We start from the raw sequence: 14,834 nt of genomic DNA, 5'->3' as shown, positions 1-14,834 counted from the left end.
AAAAAAAAAAAAAAAAAAAAAAAAACTAAAACTAAAAAATAACGACAAAAAAAGTTGCTTCTACTTCATTTCCTTTTCATCTCTCAGTGGAGTTTAACATATGAAATGTATTTTGCGAAATTTTGTTAATGTGTTCTATTCATGTTTTAATAATAGTATAATAACCTTATAAATTCCTAAAGACATAAGAATGGTTGTTCCCACTAACACCCCAACCTGAAGTGAGGCTCTGGCTTTACCTAGAGTGGGTACAGGGAGGTAGAGGGGTGGAGGGACCGGTGGGGACAGACAAACTCATGGACCAGCGGGTGGATGTGAGCTGAGGGGAGGGATACGGCCTGGAAGAGCCAAAGCCCGTGATGTAGGGGTGCGTACTTCCCTCAGGGGGGAGACCCTGCTGCCGCTGTTGTTGACCAAGTCGCCGTGGCCGAAGCGCGGTGGCCGAAGCGGGGGACGGGGGTGGGACTTACAGGAACAGAAGGCGGAGCTTCCAGTAGCTTCTGGCCCCTCTGGGTCCAGAGTGGCCTTGCCGCCCTCACCTGCGCAGAGCTGGGAGCCGACGCGTCACCCCCAACGGAAGCGCCGCGCTGCCAGGGCGTCTGGCGAGGTGCGCGCTCCGGGTCCCAGCTCCAGCGCTTCGCGGCAGTCGCCCACCTCTTTCCGCCGAGCAGGCGGGGACGGGACGGCATCTCCGAGATCTGCGATTCGAACCGCCGAGGAGCCGAAGACCACAGCTCACCTCGGACGGCGCCCTAGGGCCACCACACAGAGGGTCGGGCAGTGCCAGAGGGAGGTTGCAAGCGCCGCCACCAACTCGACAGCGCGTCCCAGGTCAGTGTGAGGCGCCGTGCCTGCCGGCTGCACTTGGGAAACTTTGGCTTGCAGTGGCGGCTGTCGGGAGGAGGACATCGAGGGCGCAGCGTGGGACCCAGCGGCCCGCACGACCGCAGTGCTCCCTGCCCGGTGCGCGCAGGCCCCTGAAGCCCGCACCTCCCGCGCACCCTGACAATGCAGTGCCCAGAGCAGGGTGCGAGACCCAGGGCCAGCCGAGGGCCGTCGGGCTGCAGGGGCCTCCCGAGAGACTCTGCCCCGCCACCCCGGGGCGCGCTCCACGCGAGCTCACCCTCGCGCCTCCTGCCGTTCCCGCTGGTTCTCGGTTCCAGTTTTGCGGCCACTGGGGCTTGGACTCCGCGGGGATGCGGGTTCCGCCTCCTTCTCAGCCTCGCCGAGCGGCGGGAACCGGCGAGGGCTGCCCAGCCGGGGGCGGTCGAGGAGGACGCGGGGCGGGGGCCTGACGGGCGAAGGTCGGCGCAGCAGAGGGAGCGGCGCGCGCTGGGCCGCAGGAGCTCGCGGGTCGGAGGGTCTGACTTGGGCGCGTCTCCGCAGGTGCCTCGGCAGCTGGGCAGCAGGAGGTGCCGGCTGGGCGCGGGCTGGGGACTGCGGAGCGGTTTGCAGCCTCTGGCTCTGGAAGCACAGGGGCGGGCAGCTGGTCCCCGCGCTTCTCAGGTGCGCACAGCCTTGGCACCAGGATACCGGGCCCCGTTAGCTGAGAGGCGGGTGCAGAGGTGCGCCTGCTCCGGGATGGGGGCCGTGGCTGCGCCGCTCAGACGCGCCATTTCCCAAGGGAGGGCCGCGTCTGGCGGACGGGTGAGCGGCGTAGGGACCGCTCCGCAGCGACTGTGGGCAGAACCCGTTTTCGTGGATGGTGATCGCCTTAGCCCGCCAGCTGCCTGCCCTGGCTCAGAGATGAGGCGACGAAACGCGTACCCCGCCCCCATCGGTGCCCTGGCGCTGTCTCCCCAGTCACCTTCCTTTGCCCTTCTCCGACAGCGCCTTGAGCTCGCTTCCTCCTGCTCTCAGGAAAAACTGAGGAAACGCGCCTGGTTCCAGGGGTCGGCGGGGACCGTGGAGACTCTGCTAGCATCCTCAACAGCTTGGAAATCCCATCACCTTGGTTCCCTGAGACTTGGAGGAGTAGGTTGCTCGCGCTCTCTCTCTCTCTCTCTCTCTCTCTCTCTCTCTCTCTCGTGTGTGTGTGTGTGTTGGCAGGGGAGGTGAATCAGTAACAGAGGTTGGGGCATAGATGCCCCAAAGGCCTGGGGCGCAGCCGAAGTAACTAGGAGAACCCAGCAGCCCTTTGGGGGTATGTGTGGGAAACACAGCAAACCTTACCAGCTACTCGTCTCCCTGGGCGGTTTCGAAATATTTCTTGCAAGTCAATACCAGGGAAGAATCTTTTCCTGGCTAGTCATTCCATTTTCCAGGACGACCTCAGATGCATCTTTTATTCTGTCTCTGTCCCTTTCCTTGGGTGGGGAGGAGATACACATTTGCTTGTGGCAGGCAGGCTTGCCTTATTGCAGTGCAGCTGGCCTCCCTCCTGGCCTTTGACTGTCCACTAGGACTCTGGGTTTTTTTCAAACCCGTTTAGGAAAGGCAGGGCAGCAAACCTCCAGCTCCTGGCCCATTCTACTAATTCAAGGCTGTCGTCTTCTCTGGGACCTGTGAGCTCCCTGGACCCGTCTGTAGGCTGTGGCAGCCATCTGTCTCTGCCTTTCACTCCTGCAGGGGAGCTGAGCATCACACCACCTGGACTTAATGACGGAGACAGCTCTGTGTGAATCTGAGGCAGGGGTCCATAGCAAACAGGAAGTGGCCTGGAATGAGGAATGAAGAATTTGCCTCAGATATTCTCCAAGTGTGCATTAGAAGCATCTCCCATGGAATATGTGGGAGTGGAGCCTAGAATTTTCTTTTTAACAGGCGCTCCATGTGTTTCTTATGCTCACAAAAGGAGAACCCACTGGTATAGGGAACCTAGCATCCCATTGTCAGACCCCACCAGCCCTGATGATTCCTGTATGCAGTGCCTGTATTTGGTGACGCATGTTTATAAACGGACATTCATTGAATTCTTCAGTAGCAAGTGTGTTCGGATCTTAAAATCCTCACAATCATCTACTGTAAAGTAGATATTATGCCCATTTTAGAGGTGAGGAAACTAAGGCTAAGAATGACTTCTCAGAGGTTGGTAACTTGGAGAGAGCTGGAGCCCAGGTCCCTGATATGCACCCTGCTGCCTCATCTGAGCAGTCTCTAATCGCCTGTGGGGCAGCGCATAGGCAGGGACTGAGGCAAGGGCAATGGGCTGAATTTTGAGTTCAAACCCATTTGTTAAGTTCTCCCCCACCATGGCCAGATGATGAACTTTATGAGAGGAAGCGTGGATCCTATTTGGAGGTAGAGTGAAAGGCTCAAAGGAAAATAACTTTTCTTTCTTTCTTTCTTTCTTTTTTTTTTTTTGGCGGGGGGGGGGACAGAGTCTTGCTCTTGTCACCCAGGCTGGAGTGCAGTGGTGCAACTTCGGCTCGCTGCAACCTCCACCTCCTGAGTTCAAGTGATTCTCCTGCCTCAGCCTCCTGAGTAGCTGGGATTACAGGCATCTGCCACAATGCCTGGCTAACTTTTGTATTTTTAGTAGAGATGGGGTTTCACCATGTTGGCCAGGCTGGTCTCAAACTCCTGACCTCAGGTGATCCGCTTCCCCTCAGCCTTCCAAAGTGCTGGGTTTACAGGCATAAGCCACCATGCCCGGCCACTTTTCTGTGTTAAGAAAGGAAAACTGGGGGTGGCATGGGGACAAAAAGCCACAGGAAAGGCCTGGTCTATCATCTCCAAGATGGCTTTGCAAACACCTCAGCTCATGCAGCACTGCCATGTGAGATAACACACAAATCAGGCCCTCAAAACGGAGTCCTACTCCGTGGGAAGCTGGCCATCCAAGAAGCAAGGCGATATTGAGATAAAGGACACAAACATGAATTGACCTCTGGCAAGCAGGTGAGTAAGATGATTGACTTTGGGAGAGTGCCCTCACCTTTCCTTTCTCAGCCTCCTCATCTGCACCAAGTGAGTGCTGAGGCCCTTCCAACCCCAGCAGTCCTTGCACGGCAGACTCAGCCCTGCAGGCAGACACACACAGGGTTGCTGTGCATAGAATCTCCAGACACTTTACAAACTCATAATCAGTGAGATATGACTAACTGAGCAAACATTGTAGGGATTTCTTAATAAGGAATTTAAAAACTAGACTCCAAATGGGAAAGATGCATGTAACAAGTTATTGGTGTTTATATAACTCTGAATAGCTTTGATTTCCTTCAGTAGGAACTGACAGCTGGCTGACAGAAAACTCATCCAGGGAGAGAAGAGACAAAAGTGAAGTATGAAATTTTGAATAATGTTTTCAGGTAACTTTCTATTTCCATTTAGAGTGGGTGTCTGGAAGGGTGAATGCAGTTATGGTTTGAATTGCTTTCATGTACCAACAGATATTTTTAATAGGGCTCATCTTTCCAAGATACAATGTGCCTTATTTCCTTTTCCTGGCTTCCAGTCCCCTTGTAGCAGGGCAGGGAGCTGGGGACTTCATCGTTTGGCCTGCACATGCTCACTGAATCCCTGTTTTCAGCAAGCTGCCTCTAAGTTTGGAGACTTTCTGATCAATTTAGAAAATAAATCTTTGTTTTCTTGCCTAGGAAAGTGATTGTCTGCTACTTGGGCTGGGATAAAATACGTAGGTATCCAGGTGTTCTGTCCACAGACTTTCAACCATCTTCTTGTTCTAAGCCCTGTTACTCATTGCCATTTTCTCTTTTTTTTTTTTTTTTTGAGGACGGGAGTCTTGCTCTTGCCGCCCAGGCTGGGAAGTGCAGTGGCCGGTCTCAGGGCTCCACTGCAAGCTCCCGCCCCAGGGTTCACTGCCCCATTCTCCTGTTCTCAGCCTCCCGAGTAGCTGGACTACAGGCGCCCGCCTCGTCCGCCCCGGCTAGTTTTTTTGTATTTTTTAGGTAGAGACGGGGTTTCACCGGTATTGAGGCCAGGATGGTTCTCGATCTCCTTGACCCTATTGATCCGGCCCGTCTCGGCTCCAAAGTGCTGGATTACAGGGGCTTGAGCTCACCGCCGCCCGGCCCTCATTGCCATTTTCTATGGCACTTGGAACCTCTAAGTCCTAAATGTCACAGGTCCTGTGGGTAAGCAGCCTCCCTGGGTCTGTGTCCTGCAGCCTCCTCTGCCATGCTAAGGCCATTTGCCACTCCACCATTCCCCCATTTCCAGAGCCTGTTTGAAATTGCTTATCTAATGGTATCTCTCCTCCAATTTTCTTTGTTCTTAAAAATATGCATATTTAAAATATTTTAAAAAAATAACTCAATGCTTATAATTTTGGTGGCATCTTGGGCATAGAGGGAGGAACTAAAGGAGCATTGTAAATATGCCACCATGAGGTGCAAGTGATATTAAAGACACTGTAATTTTTGAATGAAAAGCAGTTTATCCATCGGTTTAATAATTAATATCTTGTAATAATGTCAAAATGATAGTATTTGGAAATTGTAAGGAAAGTACACTTAAAGGATATGCTCTTTCCGTGTTTCGCTTATTAGAGTCCACTGATGTTTACCGAATGAGAAGAAGCATTGCATCTTAGAAATATGAGATCCTTAAAAAAACAACATTTCCAATATTTTATCTGTTATTTTAAATAGGTTGTGGATTGGAGACATGATAAACTTTTCAAAAAGCTAATTCTGAGATAAACATTTTAGAAAGAAGAATGCAGTGAGTGTGAAGACAAAACAAGAAAGTCTTTCTCTAGACATTGTCTGATTTCATTACCACATCCCCATGGAATGCATATTCTATGATTGTCATTCCACGCGTGAGGAACTCAAGACTCCTAGAGGCTGAGAGACTTGATCAGGGCACATAGCCAATAAGTGTGGAAGTTACGATTGACCCCTGTCAGATGCCTGAACTTTCTGCAATTGAACTATTATCTATATAGAAGGTGCCACTGAATTTGGGGATTGCTTATAGTCTAGACATAACAAAGGGATTGACTGGATGTTAGTATGCTGTCAGCACTCAGTGTCCAATCAGGATGCTTCAAGGAGGAAAGAACGTTCTAGGCAACAGAAGTGGTCATCATCAAAAGTTGAGTTCGACTCTGTGAAAAGGAAATAAGTCAGACATAAATATCAGTGTTTTTGATGTACAAATGGAGAAAACAAGATAAAAGAACCCCCGAAAAGGATGAAGGGCTAAAGAGAAGGGGGTTCTTCCATTCAGGTACTGATGAGAGAAAGAACCTGAACATGTACTGTACATTTGGAGAATAACGTATCCGACACCTTTTTTCCCTGACAAGTGTAATGTTTAGACAGTTTCAAAAGTTATCTACTAAATGTTAAAAAGTGAGCAAACAGGCTGGGCGCCGTGGCGCACGGCTGTAATCCCAGTACTTTGGGAGGCTGAGGTGGGCAGATCACCTGAGGTTGGGAGTTCGAGAGCAACCTGACCAATATGAAGAAACCCCATCTCTACTAAAAACACAAAATTAGCAGGGTATGGTGGCGCACACCTGTAATCCCAGATACTCGGAGTGAGCCGAGATGGCGCCATTGCACTCCAGCCTGGGCAACAAGAGCGAAATTCCATCTCAAAAAAAAGAAGTGAGCAAACAAAGTGGCTTTAAAAATCTTTAGAATGAGGAAAGAGTCAACCTCATGAGGTTGGTTTTGCTGGACACTCCCCCAGTCCTCAGAGGAGAGGGTCTGCCTATGTCCACACTGCAGGTGGATTAGGCAGCAAGTTGGTGCCAGTGCTCCACTTCTCTGAGACTCTGAAGCACACAGCACCCTCTTTTTCCACAAGACTATGATGGGGCCACTGTCCTCCTTAGGCATGGCAGTCTCCAGCATAGTAGCAGCTCCTCTTCTTCTCCCAGAACTTCCTGACATCAACCTTGGTGAAAGAAAAGCTGTGACAGCAAGTGCTCAGGTTTAGTGTTGTGGAGAAAGGCCTTTACTTGAGGATGGCTGAAAAGCAGAAAGCCTTGGCTGGCCATGGTGGCTCATGCCTGTAACCCCAACACTTTGGGAGGCTGAGGCAGGAGGATCATTTGAGGCCGGGAGTTCAAGACCAGCCTGGGCAATATAGCAAGACCCTGTGCCAAAAAATAAAATAAAATAAGTATTTTTTAAAATGTAAGTAAAATATCTTCCCCAAAGATTCTGCTAAGACTTTAAAAAATAAAACAAGATTGACCTAAATACTAGAAACTATACAAGAATATAATATTGAAATCTGGTATCTGACAACTTGTTCTCGTTTGAATATCTGTTTCTCAAATGTTACTTTTTGTCAAATAATTTTTTAAATGACTGATACTGTATAGCAATCGAATTGCAATTACTAAGTAGTTTCTCTATTTGATATTACATTCCAGCTCATTTCTCTACATTTCTATGCTCTATTAAGCCCATTTATATATGAAAAATGCTTTAAAAATGATCCTTTTGTGATCACTGTCTCATGTGAGCTCTTTTCAGATGCTTTGCATTCAGAATAGACCTCTGAGTTGGGACCCAAGCTGTCAACTGATCCCAGATTCCTAAGTTCCTGACTTGCAGGTATGTCTGGCTCCAAGATAGCCTTTATAGAGTTTGTCACGGGGAACATAAAATGAAAGCATTCACTCTCATTGTATTTGTGTATGTATATATTGAGTAGTTCTTTGCTTTGCACCATCAATGATACTGAAGTGGAGATGAATACTATGTCCTTTTGAATACTGCCTTTCAGGGGCTTAGTCCGTTGAAACTCCAGTTGAAAGTCAAGGCACAAATGTCATCGATAATGTCATGAGAACTGAATTACTCTTTTAAAAGGAAGACCTAATAGGACTCTTTGTAAATTTTAATAATGAAGTATATCTTACATATATGCTATGCTCTTTTCTGCACACACATTCTATTTCACAATAAGTAAATAAGACTGATACACAGAAAAGTATGTGAAATGTGTACTTTTAAAGAAGAGGCCGGGCGCAGTGGCTCAAGCCTGTAATCCCAGCACTTTGGGAGGCCGAGGCGGGCGGATCACAAGGTCAGGAGATCGAGACCATCCTGGCTAACACGGTGAAACCCCGTCTCTACTAAAAGTACAAAAAACTAGCCGGGCGAGGTGGCGGGCGCCTGTAGTCCCAGCTACTCGGAAGGCTGAGGCAGGAGAATGGCGTGAACCCGGGAGGCGGAGCTTGCAGTGAGCTGAGATCTGGCCACTGCACTCCAGCTTGGGCGACAGATCCGGCCACTGCACTCCGTCTCAAAAAAAAAAAAAAAAAGAAGAAGAAGAATAGAATGGACACCCACCTATGCACCACCCAGACTGGGAAATAGAACATCACCTGAACCTTTCAGCCTCTCTGTGTTCCTCCCAAAAGGCATTGTTCTCCTAATCTCTACCAAGGAGTAGCTTTCTCTTGACTTTTGTATTAATCATTCCCTTTGCTTTAAAAAAACATTTTCAGGTGCCCCTTATATTTGATCCCTAAGTAAAATAATTGTTTATTTTTTAAAAACTTAGTAGCAGGTACAAAATTAGGTGAATAAAGACAAGACAATATTGCCAGTGTATGACAAAAGCTTTTCATTTTCATCTTTTCAATTTCTCATCTTTTCATTTTCTGATTAATATGTTTCCTGCAAGTTGCTTTTTTCAATTTGTTCTAGTCTCTGTCTTTAATGTAAGAGGCATTTTGTTTGTTTTAAATTTTGTTGTGGCTGCTCATGATTAAAGGGTTGGGATTAAAAGCTGATGAGAACTCTTAAGCACACAAATGAGACTTGTCACCTGTAAGCCTTACTGTAGTACAACCTGGGTGGCATGTCAGATTCTTGAGAGAACGCCATAGCAATCAATGTATCCCTGAGGGGTGAGGGTATGGCTGCTGGCCTCCTCGAAGCCAAGGTGGGGAAGTAGGCTGTGGCCCCCTTCAGTAGTGGTCAGTAAGCAATCACTTATTCCCCTGCTTTCTTGTTCTCAAACATGCTGGTGTCTCCCAGTCCAGAGATGCTCTGTGTCATTATTTCCTGAGAATAAACCTCTAGATAGCCCGTAGGACAGGAGGGGCAGTCTTCTATCTCCTAGTGACTGGGAGCTGGAGGAGTGACCTAAGGCAGCACTTCTCAAACTTTAATGTGCATGCAAATCACCTGGGGATCTTGTTAAAATGTAGGCTCTGAGTCAGTAGCTCTGGGGTGGGGTCTGACATTCTGCATATCAAATGAGTTTTCTGGTGGTGTTTATGCCAGGGTAGGATCACACTTCAAGTAGCAAGGACCTAGGAATTCTAACTGCTTATCTAACAGCTTTTCACCTACTCCTCCTTATTTTAGCTGTATTACACACACACACACACACACACACACACACACACACAAGCTGAGTCAGTTACTACTGGCTCATCTGCTTTCTGGCTTCCAAAATAGTGTTGCTGCCATCTTCTCCTCTTCCCTCTATCTTTAAGAGTTTATGTCTTTGACAAAATTCTTTGGTGTTAAGGATTTTCAGGAAGAAGCAAAATTAGATGTGTGTGTTCTGCCATATGAACCCTAACCATCTGCTAAAATATGTTCCTGAAGTGTGGTTGTAACCAAGTAAATAAAGCCTGTTTCCTTGTAAATAACCACTATTTAGGCCTCTAGGTCTTTGCAAAAGGAGTGTTACCTACCTCTCCCTACTCCTTTGTCTGCCTGCCAGATTCTTACAAAATCTTCAAGACCCAACTCACACAGCTGGATTCTGTGAAGCCCATTTTAGTCCCCAAGATGTTAAAGCTTCTGGGCTCTCCTGACTCTGTAACCAGCTGCTTATATAGTATCTCTCCCAAAAGGCTGTGAGCTCCTCAGACATGGGGCTTGTATCTTTGTAGCTCAGTGCCCAGCACATATCAGGAGCTTATAGATGTTTAAGAATGAAATTTCTGCCTGCATGCTTACTTTTCTCTTTTTCCTTCTCTTTCTTTCTGCTCTCTTCGTCTCTTCTTTCTTTTGGTTGTTATTAGATTTGTTATCTATTCTATTATCAAATAGAAATCCATTTCCCATAATCTTAATTTTAAAAGTAAGTAGGTAGAATAAACAATAGTTTTCAATTTCCAAAAACTACTGAATCAATGAAACAGATTTAAATATTATATATACATTCATCTGATTCTCCCCACCAACTCTAAGGACTGTTAAAAGACAAAAATTTTCTTAGTCCTAGATGAAGACATAATTCTTACCACCTAATGGAATTATCTGTTGAAGGAGTCTGAATCTAAATTATTTAAATAAATTAAACATAAATACTTTTTAGTTTCAATAATAATAATTAAAATGTTTACAAAGTCTGCATGGCTCCTTTCAGGTTTCTTGCCTATGGAACTCCTTTTTCACAGCAGATAGACTGTTGTCAAATTTTAACCCTATAGTTCTTGCTAACCTCGTTATCTGGTCAGTATATGATTTAAATAATAGAATCAAGAAAAACGCGTAATCACATGCTCACCATTCCAATCTCAGTGTGAATTTCAGATATTATGTCAGTTAACATGTTGCAGCCCAAACAATATTTCATCCTTCAAAAGAAACATAAAAAGTCCCTCAAATTGAAAATGTAGATATCACTTGCATTATTTAATTGAAGAACATGTTTAAGTAATGTAATACTAAAGGTTTTACATACAGCTACCACAAACATGTTATATTTTAATTGATTCTGTTGCAATGACAACAGAATTTTGGCTTTTTGGCTTAAGTTTACTTTTTAAAATTTACATTTTAATTAATTTTATTTTTAGAGATAGGGTCTCACTCTGTCACCCAGGCTGCGTGCTTGTGGGATGAGCATAGCTCACTGTAACCTTGAACTCCTGGGGCTCAAGTGATCCTCCTGCCTCAGTCTCCTGAGTAGCTGGAACTACAGGTCACACCACCATGCCCAGCTAATTTTAAAACTTATTTTTGGTAGAGACGGAATCTCACCACACATTGCCCAGGCTGGTCTCAAATTCCTGTCCTCAAGTAATCCTCCTGCTTCAACCTCCCAACGTGCTGGGATTACAGATGTGAGCCACTGTACTTATCCTAAATTTGATTTTTAATATTAATTTAAAAATTATTTTTCACAGGTGGATTATTTTTTAATTAATGTGGGACTTAGGAAAGTACTATGTTGGTGTTATAAATATTCAATGAAGATTTTGAAAATAAATTTTAATTTGTAATCTCCTCAAGGTCATTACTATTCAAAAATTTATTTTATGTTGCAATTCACTATTTTGTTCTGCATTTATTAATAGCATAATCCCATTTATGTCCCCTACATATTTTCAAAATTAATTCTAAGAAAATGAATATAAGCTGGGATGTTGATTCTGGCTAATCTTTTGGTCTTTACCATCTTTGATAACCAGGTATTAATTTCTAACCTCTGAAGATGGATGAAGGTATGGAAATTTCAAGTGAAGGAAATTCCTTGATCAAAGCAGTCCATCAGAGCCGGCTTCGCCTCACAAGACTTTTGCTAGAAGGCGGTGCCTACATTAATGAGAGCAACGACCGTGGGGAAACCCCTTTAATGATCGCTTGTAAGACCAAACATGTGGATCACCAGAGTGTCAGTAAAGCCAAAATGGTGAAATACCTGTTAGAGAACAATGCTGATCCCAACATACAGGACAAATCTGGGAAAACGGCTTTGATGCATGCTTGCTTAGAAAAAGCTGGCCCTGAAGTTGTTTCCTTGCTCCTCAAGAGTGGGGCTGACCTCAGCTTGCAAGACCATGCTAGTTACTCAGCTCTTGTTTATGCTATAAATTCAGAAGATACGGAGACCCTGAAAGTTCTTCTTAGTGCTTGCAAGGCAAAAGGGAAAGAGGTCATCATCATCACAACAGCAAAGTCGCCCTGTGGGAAGCATACTACTAAACAGTACTTAAATATGCCTCCTGTGGATATAGATGGGTGTCATTCCCCAGCTACCTGCACCACTCCTTCAGAAATAGACATCAAAACTGCCTCATCACCACTTTCACATTCTTCTGAAACAGAACTGACACTTTTTGGTTTTAAAGATCTTGAGCTCACTGGAAGCAATGATGATACCTGGGACCCAGGTTCCCCTGTGAGGAAACCTGCTCTGGCCCCTAAGGGGCCCAAGCTCTCCCCGGCTCCACCCTGGATCAAGAGTCCCCCATCATTAATGCACCAGAACAGAGTGGCTTCATTGCAAGAGGAGCTCCAGGATATTACACCAGAGGAAGAACTATCCTATAAAACCAATGGGCTGGCACTTTCCAAGCGGTTCATCACTAGGCACCAAAGCATTGATGTAAAAGACACTGCACATTTGCTAAGAGCCTTTGATCAGGCCAGCTCAAGGAAGATGTCATGTGATGAAATAAATTATCAATCTTGTCTTTCAGAAGGAAATCAGCAATGCATTGAAGTCCCTGCTGACCAGGACCCAGATTCTAACCAGACAATATTTACTTCCACCTTAAGAAGTATAGTTCAAAAAAGAAACTTGGGGGCAAATCACTACAGCTCTGATTCCCAGCTCTCAGCTGGCCTTACCCCTCCAAATTTAGAAGATGGCAAAGCACTTGTAGGAAAGAAAAAGATCCTCTCACCATCTCCTTCCCAATTGTCAGAGTCCAAAGAATTGTTGGAGAATATCCCCCCAGGTCCCCTGAGCAGGAGAAATCATGCCATTTTAGAAAGGCGAGGTTCAGGAGCTTTCCCTTTAGATCACAGTGTTACCCAAACCAGACAAGGGTTTCTCCCACCCTTAAATGTAAATTCTCACCCTCCCATCTCAGATATCAATGTCAACAACAAGATTTGCAGCCTTCTTTCTTGTGGTCAAAAAGTGCTTATGCCAACAGTTCCGATTTTCCCTAAAGAATTCAAAAGTAAGAAAATGTTGTTAAGGAGACAATCGTTGCAAACTGAACAAATTAAGCAATTAGTAAACTTTTAGGAGATGGGTATAAAACACACTTTCTTCAAATGTTTCTATCAGAGAAACAGAACTAAAGAAGAAATCTTAAATGTTCATTCTTTTAAATCTCGTAATTGGTTAGTCCATAATGGCTAGACGGATTAAAGTGTAATGTGATTTGTACTAGGCATCATGAACATAAAAAATAATATGTAGTTTCTGTTAAGGGAATTCTCTCAAACGAAAGCAAAGCTGTTTTTCCCAATGCTTCTAATATTTAACAATCTCAATGTAGTCCAAATTTGTCATTAAAAAAAAAAAAATCAGCAAAGAAAGAAGGCCACATATGTTGGGGTAATTTTTTAAAATTTTCAGATTGGCTAAATATTTTATTAGGAAACAGTTTTCAAGTCAATAATTTTTTAACATTTCATGTTAATAAATGAGATTGCAATTTTTTATGATCCCCAAACCATAAAAGAAAACACTGACAGCTATAAAATGTTCTAAGATCAATAAATTCGAGCAACAAAGAAAGAATGAACTAATTCTTTACACGTGGTGACTGAAGGTAGATAAAACTCTACTTAAAAATTTAAAAGGTTAAACACTATATTAGAATGGGCAACTAAAATATTCGTGGTGTCAATTTAATCAGTGTCAAACTGGCAAGCCAGAGTTTTACAACCTACTAGGAATCTATGCTGAGTCTTGTTTGTGTACTGTGTTTTGCTTTGCTTTGTTTTGATTTTTAAACAGACTTACCTGTAATGTTATCTTACGGAATTATTCTTTCTCCATATCTTTTAATTCCTGTTATTAGTTTTGGAAGCCTATCCATAAGTTTCCAATAACAAGATGATATAAAAGTTAAAAAGCATTCTTCTTTACTTATATCAAATTATTCTTGTCTTTCAAAAAGAACAACAAAAAAAGTTCATCATGGATAAAAACTAAGTGCTTGCTTTCTTTTAAGAAGAAAAACTGATGATTACAGTAGGTTAGCTAAAATTAAGAGAGGCAGTAGAAACTTAATCACAAAATGTACTAAATATTTGGCAATATTAAACAATACCTTTTTATTTCTGATATGTAGTTATTAGACATTTATATATTAAGGATAACTTCCTTAGTGTGACATTCCAATCATCTAGTATTTTAGGACCTGTGAAGAACTTCCAACAAAATTAATGAATACCATATTAGTATTATAAAATAAAGTAATAATTATATCATCGATATAACTTCAAAGGATGATGTTTATACAAAGAATCCTTATTTCAATCTAGCAGCTTAACAACAAAGAATAAATCAGACTATACAAAACCTAAATGTATTAATTTGATGATTGTCATGTACAACTTTCTTTGCCTTCTGAATAGAGGTGATCCTAACAATTGGCATGATGCTTTTCTTGGTAATTTGATATAAGCAAGTTGTAATGTACATAGTAATTATTTAATTACTTGTGGCTTTAATTTAAAAGTAATTAGAGGTTTTCCATTTCATGTCTTCAACATTAATATTAATTACACTAAAAATTTTTTTTGATTCAGAACTTAAAATTGTACCTGATATTTATAGGTAGCTAAATGCTTTCTGCAAGTTTAACATCGAGAAAAGTACTTGACTTCAAGTTGTAAGGATACAATTTGGAAGGATATGTAAATAGATTAGTTCATAAACAAAATGGTATCAATAAAGATTTAAAATATCATTTTGGTTACTGATTTTTATTTATCTTTCAAATACTAATGATATTTCAACATAATTTCAAGAGTAATTGTGCCACATGCTACTTTGAATCAATAGAAAACTAAGAAAGAATAACTTTTGTTGCTATTCTCAAACCAACATGAAAAGATATTTAACAGCATTTTAAAATGTTTTTTGGCCAGGCTCGGTGGCTTATGCCTATAATCCTGGCACTTTGGGAGGCCGAGGCAGATCACTTGAAGTCAGGAGTTCCAGACCAGCCTGGGCAACACGGCAAATCC

The 14,834-nt window shown here is 43.7% G+C and overlaps 1 protein-coding gene across 10 annotated transcripts; it reads left to right on the top strand.

The window, feature by feature from the left end:
- The first annotated feature begins 495 nt into the window (after nt 1-495).
- On the top strand, nt 496-14,548 carry ANKRD34B (ankyrin repeat domain 34B). 10 transcript variants are annotated; one of them, XM_017870923.1, is made up of 6 exons: nt 496-831; nt 1,831-1,974; nt 4,165-4,250; nt 5,553-6,135; nt 7,398-7,478; nt 11,309-14,548. In XM_017870923.1, exon 6 carries the CDS (start codon nt 11,332-11,334, stop codon nt 12,874-12,876), a length of 1,545 nt encoding a protein of 514 aa, XP_017726412.1. In that variant the 5' UTR covers nt 496-831; nt 1,831-1,974; nt 4,165-4,250; nt 5,553-6,135; nt 7,398-7,478; nt 11,309-11,331; the 3' UTR covers nt 12,877-14,548. The 10 variants fall into 10 exon arrangements, 8 of the variants coding, with proteins under 8 accessions (XP_017726412.1, XP_017726411.1, XP_017726410.1 ...); XM_017870922.1 differs by lacking the exon at nt 5,553-6,135; XM_017870921.1 differs by lacking the exon at nt 5,553-6,135 and having other exon boundaries at nt 7,388-7,478.
- Nucleotides 14,549-14,834: the final 286 nt, after the last annotated feature.

Source organism: Rhinopithecus bieti, unplaced genomic scaffold, assembly GCF_001698545.2.
Source record: "Rhinopithecus bieti isolate Rb0 unplaced genomic scaffold, ASM169854v2 scaffold_5216, whole genome shotgun sequence".
NCBI lineage: Eukaryota > Metazoa > Chordata > Mammalia > Primates > Cercopithecidae > Rhinopithecus > Rhinopithecus bieti.
The sequence above is the reverse complement of the archived record's forward strand: the minus strand, read 5'-3'. Positions and strand labels throughout refer to the sequence as shown.